The 21,824-nt window shown below is 39.2% G+C and overlaps 1 protein-coding gene across 1 annotated transcript in view; it reads left to right on the plus strand.

The window, feature by feature from the left end:
* The first annotated feature begins 5,354 nt into the window (after nucleotides 1–5,354).
* The window catches only part of RLF (RLF zinc finger), an 86,653-nt gene continuing 70,183 nt past the window's right edge, over nucleotides 5,355–21,824 (plus strand). The window contains exon 1 of the mRNA XM_040469776.1: nucleotides 5,355–5,596. Within this exon, the coding sequence (XP_040325710.1) occupies nucleotides 5,360–5,596 (237 nt within the window). The 5' untranslated portion in view covers nucleotides 5,355–5,359. The remainder of the gene's footprint in view (nucleotides 5,597–21,824) is intronic.

Consider the following 21,824-nt stretch of genomic DNA (forward strand, 5'->3'; position numbering starts at 1 on the left):
GGAGCCTGTTTCGGATTCTGTGTCTCCCTCTCTCTGCCCCTTCCCTGTTCATGCTCTGTCTCTCACTGTCTCAAAAATAAATAAAATGTTAAAAAAAAAAAAACAACAAAGTTATTCCCAATGCATTCCCAATTCATTGAGTACTGACAATGTAAAGAACCAGTTTTTCCATTCATTACAACTAGACAAATACACACATGATGTAAAATTTCACGGTCAAAAGAATTGTTTAGCATTGTGGAATTTTTTTTCAGCCACTATGGGAAATGGTACTAAATCACCAATTGTTTCCACACCTTGAATCGGAACAGGTAAAGAGGCAATTAAAAAAAAAAAACCAAAAACCTTCCTGCATGGTGCACCTGGGTGGCTCAGTTGGTTAAGCATTTGACTCTTGATTTTGGCTCAGGTCAGGATCTCAGGGTTCATGCAGTTGGGCTCTGTGCGGACAGCACGGACCCTGCTTGCGATTCTCTCCCCTTCCCCCTGCCACTCCCTCTCCTTTTCTCTCTCGCTCAAAGTAAATAAATAAACTTTAACAACAACAGTAAAAAGGAACATTCACTACTACTGGGAAATAATACTTGGTTATGCCCGAATATGTTGCACCTGTGCTAAAGAACTGAGCCACCCAGGTGCCCCAAAACTCAGTAAGTATGTAATACTAACTCCCCGTTCTCCTTTGCCCCAACCCCTTGCAACAACTCTTCTACTCTTTGTCTCTGATTTTAAATCCTTTAGGTACCTCAGATAGGCGGTATCACACAGTATTTATCTCTGTGATTTATGTATGTCAGTTAGTATAATGTCTTTCAGGCTTATCTATTGTGTAACATGTGTCAGATTTTCTTTCCTTTTTAAGACTGAGCAATATTCCATTGTATGTATATGCCACATTTTGTTTGTCCATCCATTTTTCAGTGAATGCTTGGGTTTTTCCCATCTCTTGGTGATTATGAATAATATTGCTGTGAATATGCGTATACAAATATCTGCTCAAATCCTTGCTTTCAATTCTTTTGGTGCCTTTCCGTTTGAGGACACAGAGCAAAAGATATGGAGTTTGAATAATGCTAGTTATAAAAGTAAATAGAGTTGTACTTAAAAATTTTTTTTAATATTTTATTTTATTTTTGAGACAGAGAGAGACAGAGCATGAGTGGGGGAGGGTTAGAGAGAGAGGGAGACACAGAATCCGAAGCAGGCTCCAGGCTCTGAGCCGTCAGCACAGAGCCCGACGCGGGGCTCAAACTCACAGACGGTGAGATCATGACCTGAGCCGAAGTCGGAAGCTCAACCGACTGAACCACCCAGGCGCCCCAGGGTTGTACTTTTTTAAAGTTTATTTATTTATTCTATTTATTCTATTGAGAGAGAGAGGGAGAGAGGGAGAGAGCAAGCAGGAAAGGAGCAGAGAGAGAGGGAGAATCCCAAGCAGACTCCTCACCATCAGCACAGACCATGACAAGACACGAACCCACGAACTGCAAGATCATGACCTGAGCTGAAATCAAGAGTTGAATGCTTAATCAACTGAGCCACACAGGCACCCCTAGGGTTGTACTCTGTGATGAGGGCTGGATCTTGAAAGATAGAGAAATCTATGTGTTCTTTAATATAGTTATTGTGTGTGTGTGTGTGTGTGTGTGTGTGTGTGTGTGTGTGTGTGGAGAGAGAGAGAGAGAGAGAGAGAGAGAGAGAGAGAGAGAGAGAGAGAGAGAGATTTGCCAGGACAGGGCCCTTCTTGGATGGTTTTCATGGGCCTAAATATGTAAATGGTATTAGAACTGGGTGGGTACAGGGGCGCCTGGGTGGTTCAGTCCGTTGAACGTCCGACTTCGGCTCAGGTCATGATCTCACCGTCTGTGAGTTCGAGCCCTGTGTCGGGCTTTGTGCTGACACTCAGAGCCTGGAGCCTGCTTCGGATTCTGTGTCTCCCTCTTTCTCTGTCCCTCCCCTGCTCATGCTCTGTCTCTCTCTGTCAAAAATAAATAAACATAAAAAAAAAAAAACTGGATGGGTACAGCAATGAGTGTAGATAGAAAAGAGGTTGAAGGGCTGTGCCTGGGACAGCTAGAAATCAGAAAGAGAAGGGAGAGCAAGAAAAGAAACCACAAAGAAACACCAGGAAAGTATGGAGACTTGGCAGCCAAGTGAAATCCAATACCGGGGAATGATCAACAAGGCCAAATACTGCCAAGGGACTAAACAAAGGACTGAGAATTTGCCACTTGAGACAACAAAAGTAGAAATTACTGGTAACATTAAAAAAAAAAAAAAAGGCAGTTTCAGCAAGGACTGGGGATGAAAGCCTGGCTGTAAAGGGTTCAAGAGAGAATGAGAAGAAAGTGCAAATAGAGGATTTGGCCAGCTCTTTACAAGAGTTTTTCTACAAAAGAGAGCAGAGATGTGGGACGGAAACTAGGGGAGGATGTGGTGGAGTGAAAGAAGTCTTGTGGTTTTTGTCTGTTGTTGTCTTGTAACAGTGGCATGACCACTGATGGTTCTGCATCTCCAACCCTGCCCACAGACATATATCCAAGCGCATCCATTTGGATGTCTCATAGGGAAATTAAAATTAACCCATCCCAAACAGAACTTTCGGTTCTCTCTCCCTCTTTTCCCAATCTGTTTCTTTCCTTAGTCTCCATCTTCCTCAGTAAGCATCTTTGCCAAGCATTCAAACTGAAGGCCATTCCAGATTCCTCTCTTTCCCTCACTCCTCATAAACAAAGCATCGGCCTGTTGGTTCTGCTTCCAAAATGTATCCTTAATCTGTTCACCTTTACTACTGGGACTGCTGCAATAGCTTCTTTGTCTTCCTTCTTGCCTCCCACCACCTTTCTCTACATGGTGGCAGCAGGAGTGTAAGTCAGATGATATCATATGACCACTTAACGCTTTTCGGTGGTTACCTGTCACACTTTAAATCCCCACTGCTTGCCTTGAGCTATAAAGTCCTATATTATCTGGCCCTTTTCTCCTTCTCCAACCTCATCTCCACCACCTGCCCTGCCTTGCACCACAATACAGATACACTGACCTTCTTCCCACCCCACCGCATCCTGCCTTTTTTTTTTTTTTTAGGCCTAATTATTTTGTATGCCAAAGATACAAAAAAGTACAGAGAATTTTATAGAAAACTATGTGCCTATTACCTACATCTAACACGTTAATGTTTAGCCACATCTGTCCATTAAAATTTGTTGTTCTCTGAATCTCTGTTAGCTGGGAAAGTGCCCAGCACATAATAGGTGCTAATCAATCAATGTTGATGTATGCAGCTTACTATGCTGATGTATGAAGTTTTAATTCATTCATTTACTGGCTGTATATTTTTTGTGTGTGAATATACCATAATTTGTTTATCCATCTTTCTACTGTTGAACATTTAGGCTGTTTCTGATATTTTATCATTATAATAGTGTTGCAATGAACATTGGCAACATAGTGTTTAAGAAGTCAGATTTGGTGGCTCGGGTCGGTTAAGCATCTGACTTCAGCTCAGGTCTTGATCTCACGGTTTGTGAGTTCGAGCCTAGCGTCGGGCTCTGTGCTGACAGCTCAGAGCCTGGAGCCTGTTTCGGATTCTGTATCTCCCTCTCTCTGTTGCTCCCCTGCTTGTGCTCTGTCACTCAACAATAAATAAACATTAAAAAAAATTTTTTAAGAGGTCAGATTCTATGGTAGTTTTTTTTTTTTTTCAAGTTTGTTTATTTATTTTGAGAGAGAGCACTCAAGCTTGGGCGGGAGAGGGGCAGAGACAGAATTCCAAGCAGTCTCTATGCTGTCAGCGCAGAGCCCAATGCAGAGTCCAACGCCTGGCAATCTCGTGAACTATGTGATCATGACCTGAGCCAAAATCAAGAGCCAGTTGCTTAACCAGCTGAGCCACCCAGGCACCTCTAAGAGATCCGTTTCTGGAGCAGACTACTTGGGATTGAATTCCGGGCACCATAATTTCCAAGTTGTGTCACTTTGGTCAAGTTACTTAAACTCTCCATGTCTGTTTCCTGAATTATAAAATGAGGGTAAAAATAGTAACTTTTCATGGTATTGTTAGTAGGATTAAATGGGTTAAAATATATAAAAAACCTTATCTCAATGAATATCAACCATTATTATTATGAGAAATTGCTGAGTCACAGGACATGTGTATATTCAATTTTATTAAGTGATTACCAATTAATGCCTCCACCAGCAATATATGTTCCATATTTCTAAATCCTAAAACATGGTACTAATGGGTATAAAATTATGTATATATATATATATAATATCTACATATTATATGTATATATATGTTATATATGTTATATATGTATATATATATATATATAATATATATATATATATGTTTATTTAATCTCTACACCCAATATGGGGCTGGCACTCATGACCCTGAGATCAAAAGTCAAATGCTCTTCTGACTCATCCAGCCAGGTGCCCCATATATTGTTTTAATTTGTACCTTGATGGTCACAGTGAAGTTAAACATCTTTTCACGGGTTTATTGGTCATTCTTATTGGTATTTTGGTGAACTAGCTCTGTATATCCTTTATTTACTTTCCTACTGGATTGTGCTTTTTTCCTTTTGATTTGGGGAACTTTTCGGATACTAATCTTTTGGCGGTTTTATATATTTGAATACCATCTAGTTTTTGGCTTGTCTTTGTGTTGCATCTTCTTAAACTTCTGTTGTTACAGAATTAACTAATTTTAATGCAGTCAAATCTAACAATATTTTCTCACACGGTTTGTGCTTTTTTGGGGCTTGTTTAAGAAATTCGTCTCTATTTTGATATCCTAAAGAAATATTTCCTGAAAAATATTTCGGGGCCTGTAATCCACCTGGGATATGGTTTAAAGTAGAAATCTAAATTTTCTTCCTATTGAAAAAGTTGCCTCAGCCCCATTTCCTGTAGAGGTCATCCTTTCCCTACTGACTTGTAGTGCCCATTCTTATAAACCACCTTCCCACGGACCTAGTCTTCATAACCTTTGCTTATTTTCTTTCCACCGGGGGATCCTTATTCTCTCTTCCTTCCGATCGCAGCTTAAGCGTCAGGCCGCTCCTGTCTAGGTTATGTCTACATGTATGTCCGGCTCGGTGACCCCGTGACTCCAGAGAGTCTGGAAAAGCTGAGAGAAGTAGGTGTTTGGCCAGCTGCCGCCAGGCCGTTGCCAGGGCGGCTGTCGGGAAGGCCGCCGAGAGGAGGAGCACCCAGAAACCCAGTGACGGAATCCGACCCGCGCCCGCGTCGCCAAGGAGTGCGTCACCACGTGTGGTCGAACGGGGGCGGGGCCAGGGCTGAATCACGTGGCTTGGTTGCCTACGCGCTGCTGGGCCGTGGGAAGATGGCGGACGGAAAGGGAGAAGCCGCCGCCGCCGCCGGGGCCGGGGCTGAGGCTCCGGTAGGAGCCGGAGCCGGGGACGGAACCGAGACTGAGTCCATGGCTCGGGGTCATCGCCCTGCATCTCCGGCTCTGGGAGCCCCGGGACTGCGACCGTGTCTGTGGCAGCTGGAGACAGAGCTGAGGGAGCAGGAGGTGTCGGAGGTCTCATCTTTGAACTACTGCCGGAGCTTCTGCCAGGTGAGGGGCTGACTGGCTGGCTGAAGGCGGCGGGGTGGGGAGGCCAGGGGAAGAGGCCTCGGATCGGTTGCCGCAGCCGGGGCTGGACTGAGAGGCGCCACCTCCGTGTCTCGCCGCGCCCCCAGGCCGGGAAGGCCCAGCTCGGGAAGCTCGACCGCTGGCCCCCCTTCACCACTGCCCGACTTTGGTCACCGCCAGGGCGGGTTGCGCTGGGCCAGACTGAGAGCCCGGAGGGCGCCGGCGGCTCCCTGGAAGGGCCGTGCCCTGTCGCCGTTGCCTGTCCCCCTGCCGGGTGGTTGGTTGGAGCGCCATTGCCTCCAGAGAGATTGATTGCTCGTTCCTGCTGGGAGATCCTTTTTTGAGTGCAGATCTCCAAACTGGAAAACCTGAGTTTTCCTGAATAATCCGGAGATATGTGTTGGGGCCAGAGACTTCTCTTTGGAGTCAACGTCATCTGGGCCCCTAAAAGGTCTGACAGTTGGCTTTGAAAGGCGTCTTGGGCTTTCTCATTAGTGATTGCGGAGCCCATTGGTTGGTTGTGTTGTTTTTTTCTTTCTTATTTTATTTATTTATTTTTGAGAGGCGGGGTGGGGAGACTTTTAAGCTGTTCTTTCTCTTCTTCTGGATTCCTTTGAGGATTGTGCTATCAGCAGTGAGGCTAGTGAGCTAGTGGTGGCTATTTAGGGTCTTTGAGTGGAAGAGGATTGAGAAAGATGTGGAGTGTGGTCTCTTGGCAGTGGTATGACCATTTCTGTGCTATACTGGGTCCTAACCTGTGGTTACATACATATTGGTATGTTTAGTTTATAGTCTCCATGGTCACTTCCAGATTTTTGTCTATAAATTTAAAGATATGCCATTATTATTTCCACTTCTGCTATTCTATCGGGTTTCAGGACCAACCCTCTGCTCCTCACCTGGTGTATCTGAGAGAATGCAAAATAATGGTAGTATGTTGGTACTTGGACTCTTGATGAGTAGTTGAGTGTGCCGAATACCTTGCGCTGTTGCAAAGTTGTAATTGGGGGGGGGGACAATTTTGCTCTCTTAGTCCAGTGGAAAATAAAAAATTGGCTTGCTTTCTTGCTTTTCTCCTTCCTCTTTGCTGAGCCAGAGACACCTCATCTCTTTGAATGGAATTTTGTCCATGCTCATCTTTTCTATACATTGTATCACTAGCAGTTTTTATGTCTACAACCTGCAGCATTTGTCTGCACTAGGAAGTGTCCCGGTGTAATTCTTCTTTGCTTCTATGCTAGTAATGAGCATTGGTGCTTAATACATTTATTCTGCGAACTTTTACTGACTGAATTGGATGATGCCAGGCACTTCCTCGAGTGCTGAGGAAACGTAAGACAGCACTTACCCATGATGAGCTTACAGTTGGAAGGAGGTGGTAGACGTAACAGTATTTCCAGAACAGTTTTGGTAATGATGGAAAAGGAGGTGTTGTAGAGACAGTGGTAAGGGGATAGCCATCATGGCACATCCTAATGGAATGGAATGACAATTAACTAGTAAAAACAAATTAAAAGTTTAACTGTGGACCGTACTGTGTACTAAGAAGTAACTGGGAGAGGCCTCTTTAGATAGGGTGGTCCAGGAAGGCCCTAAGGCTGAAAGGTAAAAAAATGAGTCTTGGGACTGTAGGGGGAGGGGAAGGGAGCATTTGAATGCCAAAGGTAGAGATGAGAAGGAAAATTGAAGCTTTGGGAGAATGGGAAGCTAATTGGACAGGAGTAATGGGGAGGACGACAGGAGAAGAAATCTGGGTTTGGGGAAGTCTTCTAAGCTTGTGTTATTATCTTAGAAAGATAACAAGAATGGATGTAACTACTTAAGTTGAAGCTTGTCAGAGGATACCATGTATATATCTACATATCTATATATTTTGCTTTATGCCTAGTGCTTGCAGCCCTCATCTCATTTTAACTGAATGTTTTAATGTCTTGAGTCTTGGTGACACCTAGAAATGTAAGGGCACAGAGGAATTTAAAAAGCAAAGTACTTCTGTAATTTGTCTTTTCTGTGAAGATTTCCTTTGGCCTGAGGTTTTTCCCCAAACACTTTTTTGGACTAATAAATGTAATAAGAAAAGATGTTCCTGTAATCATGATGTGTTATAATAGGAAGCACATTGGAGTGGGAGCTAGTCGGGTCCTATTTGTGACTCTTGCGCTTATTAGTTAATAACCTTGGACACACTGTGCCTATGGAATTTATTTTGTTTCCTGGCCTTTATCTCCTTATAATGCTTTATACAAACAGTAGAAGAGAAAGTTTATATACAACTCTTCACAATATTTGTCAGAATATTTTGGTCACATTTTTTCCCAGTAGTCCAGATAAAATCAACTCATGGTGCCCTTGTTCACCAAATACAGAAAAAAAATTCAACATTTTATGATGAAGGAGGAACAATTTCACCATTCAGATTTGGTTGGATAGCTCTTGGTTTCACATTTGAAAGGCAGAATAAGATTTATTCATCCACTCTTTGTGGTGTGCCTGACGTTGCACTAAGTGCTGGATATAGGAACATGCCCTCTAGGAGCACTTAATGTGTAAAGATAGGTAGTAGCATCATAAAGGCCTGATTTGTGCTCTCCGGGATACTTAACTGCCACAAAAGTATTTTCATCAGGTGTTTAGTTTAGAAATCTAGAGGTTTAGATGTACCAAGCACATCCCTCCTGCAACAGGCTGGGACCATATTCTCTCCAGCTCTTGCAGTACTTAAAAGAAATGGGTCTATCTTTGGAATTGCACCAAATCAAGAAATAAACCAACATATGAAAGGATAGAGTAGCTTGTCTCATTCTGGGCATGTTTTCAATTTTCAGAAGTTTGTGAAGATGATAAAAATGAAACTTGAAAAGTAATAGTTACTAAGAAAATGACACTTAGATCAACTTGTATTCAGTGAACATTTGTATTCAATGACAATGGGATGTGGCTTTTCCCTCTTTTCCCTCAATTTCTTTTCTGAAAACACTGTCTGCCAAACAGTGTGGATGAGATTAACTCCAGAAAATAGTCTTTGTTTTGTTGAAAAATTGATGGCTATCCTCTCAAGTTTTTGCTATATTTTGGGAATCAAGATTCCTAAAGTTTTACAACTGGTAGTTCTATTTGTAATACAAATTTTGAAAGCTTTTTAAGTAACATTAACAGACTTGAAATTATTGGGTGAATGATTATACTTTGAGAATACCAGGCAAAGTAGTTTATGAATAAATCTTGTTGATATGAAACTTTTAGGTTCTAGACTAATAGTGACTTTATAGATTTTTAAGTGTTAAAGTAAGTACTGCATATATTTCAATTTCTCCTGGATTTGTGATTGAATGCAAAGGGTCTGCTGGCTTCACCATTTAAACTAGCTATGTGACCTTGGGTACGTTATTTTCTTTAACCCTTAGTTTTCTCATTGGTAAATGGAACAATAATAGTACTTACTATTATCTATGTAAACATGTTGTTTATGGACTAAATAAGACAATCTAAAAAACAGTGTTCCCGGAATTGTCCTAGTTTTCCAGATTTCTTAGCCTTCGAATAGAAAGTCTTCACCCCCTTACCTCCAGTTTACTTTTTTTTTTTTTTAATTTTTTTTTTTTCAACGTTTATTTATTTTTGGGACAGAGAGAGACAGAGCATGAACGGGGGAGGGGCAGAGAGAGAGGGAGTCACAGAATCGGAAACAGGCTCCAGGCTCTGAGCCATCAGCCCAGAGCCTGACGCGGGGCTCGAACTCACGGACCGCGAGACCGTGACCTGGCTGAAGTCGGACGCTTAACCGACTGCGCCACCCAGGCGCCCCTCCAGTTTACTTTTCAGCTCTTACCTAGCCAATCCCATCACCATAATCCTACTCTTATTCAGAGGTATTTTACTTGGAGTCCTTGGACCAAAATTTCTCCAAGTACATTATTTTGGGAAAGCTGACTTTAATTTTCATTTGATTCCTCAAGATCCAAGATACATATTAGGCTTCGGTAAATATTTACCAATTGATTGATCTCCAGAAGGATACTTTAGCAAGATCTCAGGTCAAGTAGTCTGCCTTTGCCTTTCATTGTGCTGTTCTCTCCTTTTTTCTCTCATTTTCTATATGGCGAATTTTCCTTGTTTAGGGCCCAGTGCAAACACCGTCTCCTCTGTGAAGCTTTCTCTAATTTCTCTAGACTTCCTCTTAGATGTTTGTCTTCTTTTGATGCTTTGTACATACTTTTAACTCTTGCTTTTCTTGCTGTCACTGGCTTAGTCCAGGTTTCATAAATAATGTCCTGTTGCAGCAACCTCTTCACCAAGCTCCCTTGCTTTCTGACTGACTTTATCTACACTCCATTCTGGTATTCTTTCTAAATTGTAAATATAATCTCGTTAGTCACTTTGTTCCCTGAAATTCTTCAATGGTTTCTTACGCCAAAGACAAGATAGAATTCAGACTTACCAGCCTCACCTGGCAGACAAAGCCTTTTAGAATTTGGACACTGCCCCTACTCCCCTTCCCCAGCTCCCACCTTTCCAACCTTTTTTCTTTTCTTTTTTTTTTTTAAATACCTTTACTACAGTATCCATCTCTAAGTCTGCCTGATTAACCTAGGGTCCTCCCTTCTCCATCTGCTTACTTATCCTTTAAGACCAGCTCAAACATTAAGTCTTTGAGAAGTGTTTTATGATTGCAGCAGACAGAATGAGGTGATTCTTCGTGTACTCCGGTAGCATCTTGTACATAATTGTGGTACCTGAATAGTTGTTTCCATGTTTGTCTCTTGTATTGGCTAGCAAACCAACAAGAGTAGAGGTCTTATTTAGTCTTTTTTGTATACTTGGCACCTAGCAATTAATACCATGCCTGGCACACAAAACTAATTTGTTGAATGAATTATATTGTAGAACTTCATGATATCCTGAAGAGGTTAGTACTTCAAAAGAAACACCTGATGTAAAATCTGATGTAAAAAGCAACTTTATCATAAGAAACAGGATAAAGGAACAGGATAGACACTCTTTGCTCATCTCTTGGAGGCGTACTTGTGAACTTAGCCTACATTCATACAAGGTACACATTTACATGTGTGGAATGAGGAGTAGTGTTGGAGGGAGAAAATTAGAGGCGTTATAGCATTGAAGGAGAGTTAGCAGCCTAATAAGGCAACAGTTTGGAAATGTTGAGATGGGGAGTTTCAGTTAATTCCTTGAGATTGGTGACCATGAAAACTCTTGAGATTTACTTCTCATTTATTTTAAAGGATTTTTAATACATTACCTTTTCTTTTTGTGCATTCTAAATAGAAACTAGATGACAGGTGGTTATAATGGCATAAACTAGCTTTGTACCGCATATGACCAAAACATAATTATAAATGTGACTATGAAGCAGTGGAATTTTGGATGCTGTCATTTACTTGGTACCACCCAGTCTCTTTCATACTAGTGATTTTTGTGTCTACCTGTGCTTCATGCTCTTCTGAACAATTTTAATAAAAAATCTAAGTAGAAAGCACCACTTGTTTCAAGCCTGCAAAGGCACTGGTCAACTAAAGTGTGCTTTGTTTTCACTTAGTTCTAGACACCTGTCACCTCTCCCAGAGGCCTTCCTTGACTGTCTTGTCTAAAACAACACTTCCCCATCATCTTCAACTCCTGAACACTGCTTTATATTTCTCTAAATCACCGACTACTATCTGATGTCTATGACAAATATGTCTATTTATCTGTCTCTGCACCTGGAATGTAAGCATCAAGAGGGTGTTGACTGTTTTGTTTACCCAGTGCCTAGAATTGTCCCTGGCACTTAATGGGTACTTAGTCAATATTTGTTGATCTTTTATCTCCTTCCTTCCTTAAATCTCTGAGTAGACTTCTTAAGAGTAACAAGTCTTGGGGCGCCTGGGTGGCGCAGTCGGTTAAACGTCCGACTTCAGCCTGGTCACGATCTCGTGGTCCGTGAGTTCGAGCCCCGCGTCGGGCTCTGGGCTGATGGCTCAGAGCCTGGAGCCTGCTTCCGATTCTGTGTCTCCCTCTTTCTCTGCCCCTCCCCGTTCATGCTCTGTCTCTCTCTCTGTCCCAAAAATAAATAAACGTTGAAAAAAAATTAAAAAAAAAAAAAAGAGTAACAAGTCTTATCTTTCTTTATTAAGAAATAGGGACATGTTTTGGTCAGCCAGTTTATGCTGCTTCCAAGCAGGGATCAGGTCTTACTGTTCTTTGTATGCTAATTACTAAAGAGTATAACTAAATTTTATTTATGGTTTCTTTTTTTTTTAAATGTTTATTTTTGAGGGGGGGGAGGGGCAGAGAGAGAGGGAGACACAGAATCTGAAGCAGGCTCCAGGCTCTGAGCTGTCAGCACAGAGCGTAACACGGGGCGCGAATTATGGACAGGACATTATGCCCTGAGCTGAAGTCGGAGCTTAACCGACTGAGCCACCCAGGTGCCCCTTATTTATGTTTTCTAAGAATTTCCCATGGTTGCTTGTATTCCACAAATATTTAAAGAGCTTTTCAACAGGGTTTGCCTAGCTAGGTTGAAACATTTATTTTGGATATGGTTGATATCATACTGGAAAATTTGAACATAGATAAGGGATTGAGCAAGATTGTATACAAAAAAATAGATTCCTAAAACTTTTGTTGATCCCTAAAGCCAACATATAAACCATTACATGAAAAATTAGAGGGGTTATTTATTTATCTGTCAATCTTTCTATCTATCTATCAACTAATCAATCATCTTTTATGTGCCAAGCACTCAGGTAGATGGTGTTATTTTTTATTTTCATTTTACACATAGAAAACTGAGGCTCAGGGAAATAAACTTTCCCAGGGTCACACAGCGAGTAAGCTGTGACAGAGTCTTCAGATTCCAAAGTCCATGCTCTTTTTCCTATATCAGCATTTCCTAAACTGTTTTGTTCCATGAGTTATATGTATTAGTAAGTACTTACTGAATTAAGGATTCTATGTTCATGTAAGCTAGGATAATGTTGGGATAAATATTTTTTTATGTGTCATATATGTTAAGATGCATTGTGAACCTCCTAGAGAGACATTGTTATGCAGCATTTGCCAAACTTAGCAGGTCTGGGACATTTAATATTTTGCTGTGTTCTAAACCTGATATCATCCCCAAATTACATGTTTTTCTTTCATTATAGTAAAGCAAAACACTATGTGGAAGAGTGGATTGCTTTATGTTTCTATATACCACTGAATTTTGATTCCCTACTTTCAGCCTAAAACATGACTGTGAGCTTTTTATGAAAAAAATTTCCCTCCAAGTTTTTGCAGGTTTTGAATTATACTTATTGTCACATATGAAAAGTATTTCAATGTATTATAATTTTTGTAAATTGGAAATGAATACTATTTAGACATATCTTGAGGTCAAGGTTATTTATTTGGGTTTACCTTTATCTCTGCAACATAGCTAGCTTGGGAACTAATGTATTTGTCTATTTCTTCTCACTTTTGTGCTATGTCTGAATTCTTTAATATGTTTTTTTTTTTTTAATGCCTTTCTTGTTCTTTTTGGGAGGGATCTATTAGTTCAGCATGCTGACATTTGATTTCATAGTATTTTTACTCCCAAGGAAATAGCTGGAGTGTGTCACATTAGCCAGCACAATAATGCTTTATTAATATGGACACGCGTTAAGAATTATTACTGGGTATGTTGGAATGAATGGCCTAGCTTGGGAATTGCATTTTTGTGATACATGGTTATATAAAATAGGTGTATTTTTATTCATAATTTCATTTACTTTAATTTGCTTTTTTAACATATATGCTTAGAATACATAAAGTATCTTAAAATAATAAAACTGAATATATATATGTATATATAGATAGATATATATTTAAAGTTTTGTGACTCCTGCCTAGTATGTGCTCATTCTAAAAGCTTAAGACAAGATGTATAAGTGCAGAAAGTGAAACCACCATGTAATCTCACTGTGAATAGCTTGGTGTATTGTTCTGATTTTTGGGAAAATATGTATATAGTATACGTGTATATATAAGGATTAAAACTAAAAAAATTATTTGAGTATAGTTGACACACAGTGTTACATTAGTTTCAGATGTACAACATAGTAATTCAGCTTCTCTATATGTTATGCTATGCTTACTACAAGTGTAGCTACCATCTGTCACCATACAATGCTATTATAGTGTCACTGAGTATATTCCCTTGCTGTGCCTTTTATTCTCATGACTTATTCATTCTATAACTGGAAGTCTGTATCTCCCATCCCCCTCACCCTTTTTTTCTTTTGCCCTACCTCCCTTCCCCCTGGCAACCATCTATTTGTTCTTTGTATTTATAGGTCCAGTTCTGCTTTTTGTTTGTTCATTTGTTTTGTTTTTTTAGAATCCACATATGAGTGAAATCATAAGTTAGTTTTCTTTCTCAATCTGCCCTATTTTAATTAACATAATACCCTCTAGGTCTATCCATGTTGCACATAGCAAGGTCTTATCCTTTTTTATGGCTGTGTAGTATTCCATTGTGTGTATGTATATGCATTTGTCTGTTAATGGCCACTTAAGTTGCTTCTATATCTTTTTTTTTTTTAATATTTATTTTTGAGGAGAGACAGAGCATGAACGGGGGGGGGGGGGCAGAGAGAGAGGGAGACACAAAATGCGAAGCAAGCTCTAGGCTCTGAGCTGTCAGCACAGGGCCTGATGTGGGGCTCAGACCCACGAACTGTGAGATCAAGACCTGAGCCCAAGTCGGTTGCTAAATCGACTGAGCAACCCAGGCGTCCCTGTATCTTGGTTATTGTAAATAATGCTGCAGTAAACTTAGGAGTGTCTATCTTTTTGAGTTAATGTTTTCTCCTTAGGTAAATACCCAGAAGTGGAATTATTGGATCAAATGGTATGTTTTTTTTTTTTTCCCCCCCCCCCCCCCCATTGTCCCCCGCGTTTCCCCTGTCGGGGGGGGGTAGAGGGAGAGGGAGAGAGAATTCCATGAGAGATCACGAGCTGAGCTGAAATCAAGAGTCAGATGCTTAACCAACTGAGCCACCCAGGTGCCCACTGGATCAAATGGTACTTCTAATTTTAGTTTTTGAGGAGCCTCCATACTGTTTTCCACAGCGGCTCTACCAATTTACATTCCCATGGTATACAAGGGTTCCTTTTTCTCCAGCATTTATTATATCTTGTCTTTTTGGTTCTAGCCAATCTGACAGATGTAAGGTGATATCTCATTGTGGTTTTGATTAGCATTTCCCTGATGATTAGAGATGTTGAGCAATTTTTCATGTGTCTGTTGACCATCTGTAGGTTTTCTTTGGAGAAATGTCTGTTCAGGTCCTCTACCCATTTTTTATTTGGATTTGTTTGTTTTTTGGTGTTGAATTGTATAAGTTCTTTATATATTTGAGATATTAACCCCTTATCCGATATGTCATTTGCAAATATCTTCTCCCATTCAGTAGGTTGCCTTTTTGTTTTGTTGACTTATTCCTTCGAAATGCAAAAGGATGTAGTCCCAGGAGTTCACTTTTGCTTTTGTTTCCCTTGCCTTAGGAGATATATCTAGAAAAATGTTGGTGGGACTGACGTTAGAGAAATTAATGTCTGTATTCTTTTCTAGGATTCTAGGATATTTAGGTCCTTAATCCATTTTGAGTTTATTTTTGTGTATGTTAGAGAGTGGTCCAGTTTCATTCTTTTGCATGTAGTTGTCCAGTTTTCCCAGCACCATTCCGAAGAGACTGTTTTTTCTCCGTTGCGTATTCTTGCCTCCTTTGTTATAGATTAATTGACCATATAAGCGTGCATGTATTTCTGGACTCTTTATTTTGTTCCATTGATCTGTGTGTCTGTATTTATGCCAGTATCATACTGTTTTGATCACTTCAGCTTTGTAGTATATCTTGAAATCTGGAATTATGATACCTCCACCTTTGGTTTTCTTTCTCAAGATTGCTTAAATATTGGAATTTTTAATTGTCCAAGAAATTCATGTAAAAAAAATTAGAATAATGTGAAAGAAGAGAGTGAAGGATGAAAACTGTCACATACCCTAATACTTCAGTACTACATTTTTCTAGGTTAATAGTTTTCTTAGGTTAACAGTTTGGGAATATATACTTAGAGAATTTTTCTATATATGTACATATTTTTAGAAAAATAATGTTGAGCTTATATATTAAAACTTAATATATTGATATTGTAGATAATCTGTCTTGTGGAATACACACGTTTATTACTTTAAAAAATTGTATAATATTTTATTGTAAACTGCCTTGATTTTAAATATTTTTAAAAATGTTTTTCATGTTTATTTTTGAGAGAGAGAGAGACAGAGTGTGAGCAGGGAAGGGTCAGGGAGAGGGAGACACAGAATCTGAAGCAGGCTCCAGGCTCTGAGCTAACAGCACAGAGTCTGACGCGGCGTTCGAATTCTCGGACTGCGAGATCATGACCTGAGCCGAAGTTGGACACTTAACTGACTGAGCCACTCAGGTGCCCCGAAAACTGCCTTGATTTTAAATTCTGCAGGTAGCAAAACCTTCAACACTCTTAATTGAAAAATTTACCTAGAAAAATATATGTTGCTACAGAAAGGAAAAAATAAAAGCCCTTTTCTGCCTTCACTCCCTCCAGTCACTCCCCAAAAGAGTTAAGTCTCTTGTGTATTCTTAAAATCTCAAATACTCTTCTGTGATTTATATTTTAATTTAATGAGAACAATTTTCTATATCGACACACATTGAGCATGTACCATAATTAAACCGTTGTGTTCTTTTTTATTGTTATCATAAGTAAGGTTGCAGTGAATATCCTTAAACATCAAACACTAGTTATTTATACCTATAGCATAAATTCTTGGAATTGAAATTACTGTATTAAAGAGAATGTTTATTTTAAATTTTGGTGGATACTAGCCTACAAAAAGTTGAGTAGCATTTGTATGTTTTTCATGTGTATTAGATATTTGAATTTTTTTTTCTGTGAGGTTTGTCTTTACTATTTTTTACATAACTGTATTTTAAAGTATTCCCGGCTAAAAGTCATTAAAATTTGATTGTGTTTAATCATTGAGTATGATCATGTAATCTTAAGATCCCATGCTGCTTTGAGGTTCTCAAGAATCTGAAGTCATTGGAATGTATGATACAAATTAGTGATTGGTGCTGTGAGAAATTTGTCGGTCTACTCATTTCCAACAGACATTTATTGATGTTTTATATATCAATGCTATTAGACTCTAGGAAGACTAAAGTCATAGCTGAATAACTGGAAAGGCCCTAGTGCTTTCCATTAGCTAAATTTTTCTTATATTGTTATTTTTATGTTACCAAATAAGGTGTCACTGAATGTATGTATGACCTTGGGCCAAATCAGTTTGTTTTGGGGACTTCAGATTGCTGCTCAAATCAGATGATCTTTAAGGTTCGATTCTCCTTAGAAATTATATAATTCGTTTGAAAAATGTTTGCTAAGGATTATTTTCTTTTTTTTTTTTTTTTTTTAATTTTTTTTTTTTCAACGTTTATTTATTTTTTTTGGGACAGAGAGAGACAGAGCATGAACGGGGGAGGGGCAGAGAGAGAGGGAGACAGAATCGGAAACAGGCTCCAGGCTCTGAGCCATCAGCCCAGAGCCCGACGCGGGGCTCGAACTCACGGACCATGAGATCGTGACCTGGCTGAAGTCGGACGCTTAACCGACTGCGCCACCCAGGCGCCCCAGCTAAGGATTATTTTCTAAGTCATCTCCAGACTTTGGTCTTACGTATCCTTACTGAAATAAATGAATAATGTTTTATTTATGCAGTAACTATATGTTATAAGCAACCACAGAAAAACATAAAAGTGATAAGATTTTTGAAAGTCATTTAAATAAGTGTTAGTATTATGTTTCTGCCCCCAATGGGTTATTACTTCTCTCTCTAGGGTAAATGCCTATCCCAGTGGAAACCACTCTACTGATTTGAACTGAAGTTACTCGTTTACATTAGTTATGTTTACTATCCTTATCTGGCTTCTTTCTTCAAAGTGAAGTCTTGATTACAGTCTTTAAGGGTCTTGGTAAATGAAAATGTTAAATCTAGAACAAATGATCCCATAAAGTTCTAACAGTAAGTGTGGATACGACATCAAATTTGGGCAGTCTTAATGTTTTACTATCTTATGACATGAAGAACATATCTAATAGAAAGTACATTTGAAGTTAGGAGAGTTCATTCTAACATTCTTGTGACTTTAAACTTTGCCTTGGATCTCTATTCTTGTCTCTAAAATTGGGGGTAATAGAAAGCTCCCTGATAGGTGGTTGTGAATATCAGGTGGGACAGTATAACACTGCTCTTAGCATAACTTTTGATAGCAGATAGGTACCTGGTGTATCAATTTCTTTATATCCATTTCATCACGAATAATGTTTTAAAGAAATATTTCATGTAGAGCAGCTTTCCACCATTTTCCTGTCAATGTACAGCCCATTGGGGGAAAAAAAAAGGTTTCCTAGATGTTTATAGAGCATTTGCTAATATAGTTTTAGAGAGCCTATGATGAGCTTTGTAGATTGGAAGTGTAATTTACAGTAAATTTCTTTTATGTTGAAACAATATGGATGTCCTTTGGGATCCACATATAGTGGATATAATGGATTTGACCTGTTGTAACTAACAAATCATTCTATATAAAAATTTCTTTGATTCATTTGACTACTGGTTTTAACTTGGCTTATTATTTGCCATTTAAATTATGTATTTCATTTTATTGAAATCTGCGCATATCAGAAGTGATTTGAGGGGTGCCTGGGTAGCTCCTCAGTTAGTTAAGCATCCAGTTCTTGATTTGGGCTCAGGTTGTGATCTCATGATTCTTGAGATAGAGCCCCAGGTCAGGCTCTGCGCTGGCAGCACGGAGCCTGCTTGGAATTCTCTCTCTCCCTCTGCCCCCACTCGCAATCCCTCTGTGTCTGTCTGTCTGTTTCTCTCTTTCAAAATAAATAAACTTTTTAAAAAAGTGATTTGAATTTATAACACGTTGGATTTGAGTCCCTGAAAAAAGGTGGCCATGTTTTTATAAACATGTTTGAGGGAAGAAGTTTAGAAGTTACTTAGTTCACTACCCTTTCAGCTTAAAACTTTTAAGGGGGAAACTCCCTCTCAGTGTAGGATGTTTGCTGAGGATAAGAATAGGTGATAATATCAATAAAATTCTGAACGTTGACATATCTATTTACCACCAAAATTCATGACTAGTGTGTCATTAATCTGATGTGAACACCCTTGTAAAAAATAGGATTTAAGCATTTTCTTTTGTTTGTTTGTTTGTTTGTTTGTTTATTTATTTTTAAGCATTTTCTTTTAAAAACTCCCAGAAGTGCAGTTTGGTCAACATTATGCTGCTCTCCTCCTTTACAAGGATTTGAATGAAGCAGTAAGAATTTGGAACCAAATCTACTTAGTTGAATCTGTTTTTTTTTTTTTTTAAGTTTTTTTTTTTTTTTTAATGTTTATTTTTGAGAGAGAGAGAGACAGAGCATGAGCAGGGGAGGGAAAGAGAAAGAGGGAGACACGGAATCCGAAGCAGGCTCCAGGCTCTGAGCTGTCAGCATAGAGCCAGACACGGGGCTTGAACTCACGAACTATGAGATCATAACCTGAGCAGAAGTTGGACACTCAACCAACTGAGCCACCCAGGTACCCCAAATCTGTTTTAATATACAATTGTTTCACTCTCTTCGAAGATATGTATCTGAGAAACTATCTTAATCAAACTTCAAAAATAATTTAGCATATCCTTTAATAATAGTGCGAAGCCTCAAGAGCAAGTAATTATAAGAATACCTGCTATATACTACTCAGTATGCTGGATTCTGATCTGCACTGATGACAAAACAGATGTTCTTGCCCTCTGGGTTTATTATCTAGTGGAGAAGATAAACGTTAAACAATTTTTGTATTATGTTTGCTTATTGATACAGTAGAGCAGTAGTCAGTGTTTGATCATATATATTTATCCACCTTCCAATTAGTTTGTCCTTAGGTAAGAGGAACATAAGTGAAACAGGAGCTATTATCATTGCATAATAATTTTGAGGTCTAATATAAGTGGTTTTAAATATTTGAACATTGAATATTTGAATATTGAACATGATTTCTCTTTTCCAATTAGTATAGATTATAAAGAAACAATTTTTCATGCCACTTTTCTATAATCAGTTTCATTGATCTTGGTTGCCAAATTGAAAATTTGAAGCAAGTATATTTTTAAGAAGGGAAGACCTGGGGTGCCTGGGTGGCTCAGTCGGTTGAGCGTCCGACTTCGGCTCAGGTCATGATCTCACAGTTTGTGGGTTCGAGCCCCGCATCAGGCTCTGTGCTGACCGCTTGCTCAGAGCCTGAAGCCTGCTTCAGATTCTGTGTCTCCTACTCTCTCTGCCCCTCCCCCGTTCACGCTTTGTCTCACTCTGTTTCTCAAAAATAAATGTAAAAAAAAAAAATTAAAAAAAAAAAAAAGGGAAGACCTTACTAATTTAAGGGGGAGTAGAATGCCAGAAATCTTTTTTTTTTTTTAATTTTTTTTTTCAACGTTTATTTATTTTTGGGACAGAGAGAGACAGAGCATGAACGGGGGAGGGGCAGAGAGAGAGGGAGACACAGAATCGGAAACAGGCTCCAGGCTCTGAGCCATCAGCCCAGAGCCCGACGCGGGGCTCGAACTCACGGACCGCGAGATCGTGACCTGGCTGAAGTCGGACGCTTAACCGACTGCGCCACCCAGGCGCCCCGCCAGAAATCTTGTTTATTTTAGGTTTGGAAATGCCAAAAAATAAATACCCTTTGAACGTCCCAAAACCATAAGACATCTGAGCCCAGGAGATTATTATAAAGAATTAGAAAGCTTTTGTTTATGTTTATAAAGCATTTGTACCAAATTATTTATAGGGGTTATTTGGATGTGGGGAATGGGAGTAAAATTAGATGGAATACAGTTGTGATTTTTCACTTCTTTATTGCGTACAAAATTTTAATGTGGTGGGATTGTAGGTGAATTTTACCTTTTTGCTGTATTTCAGTATTTTTCAAATAAAATTTAAACAGGTGATAAGGTAGTGCTATATGTATTGATAGGAAAGGATACCCAAGATGTTCTTTTTTTTTAAAGAAAATTATCTCATTATATAAAGCAGTGGTATATAGAAAAAGTTTTGAATTACTAAAATGTTATGGGTTGCATTTCAGTCAAGATTTAGTGGAACATCCATTTTTCTTGTGTTTTTATACAGGTTGTACTTAACCTGTTACCCTTTTATATCATTTTTCAAAATATTTTTTAAATGTGTATTTATTTTGAGAGAGAGAGAGAGAGCATGAGCACATGAGCAGGGTAGGGACCGAGAGAGAGGGAGAGAGAATCCCAAGCCACTTCCATGCTGTCAGCATAGACCCCAGTGCGGGGCGCAATCCCACAATCCTGGGATCATGGACTGAGCTGAAACCAAGAGTTGGGTGCTTAACCAACTGAGCCGCCCAGGTGTCCCTCTAAAATATTTTATTTTTAAGCAATTTTTACATCCAACTTGGGGCCCAAACTTAACCTGGAAATCAGCTCACCAACTGAGCCAGCCAGGTGCCCCTATCTGTTACCCTTTCAAATTAATTTTCATTTTATCCTCTGTTGTTGTTGTTGTTGTTGCTTGTTGTTGTTTTTGTTTTGTGGTTTTTTTTTTTTAGTATTTGTCTTTGTTTCTCTCCCTTCTGTTTCCTAGCCCTTGTGTCGTTTTCTTGTTTTACTCGCTTGCTTTGGATCTGAAGGAATACCACCCTCTGGTAGCTTTCTAAGATCTCTCCTGTCTCTTGTTTGTGTTAGACTGGGTGTAGGAATCTAGGTTGAAAATCAGTTTTGCTCAGAATTTTGGAGCATATGTTAAAAACAAAATATCTCCAACATACAAAGTAGTAAAGAGTATATTAAAATGAGCATGACCTAAGAAATAAAATGATAGAGACTACCTATGTACCCTTTCATAGATTTATTTGCCTCCTACCACCATCCTGATTTTGGTATTTAATCATTGTCCTGAATCTCTTTACTTAGTATTTGTGCATTTTAACACATTTATGTGTTTTCTGCTTTACTTAAATGGTGTACTATATTCTGAAGCTTTTCTTTCTTCCTTCCTTCCTTCCTTCCTTCCTTCCTTCCTTCCTTCCTTCCTTCCTTCCTTCCTTCCTTCCTTCCTT

Source organism: Herpailurus yagouaroundi, unplaced genomic scaffold (genome assembly GCF_014898765.1).
Source record: "Herpailurus yagouaroundi ecotype Mexico unplaced genomic scaffold, PumYag 77, whole genome shotgun sequence".
NCBI lineage: Eukaryota > Metazoa > Chordata > Mammalia > Carnivora > Felidae > Herpailurus > Herpailurus yagouaroundi.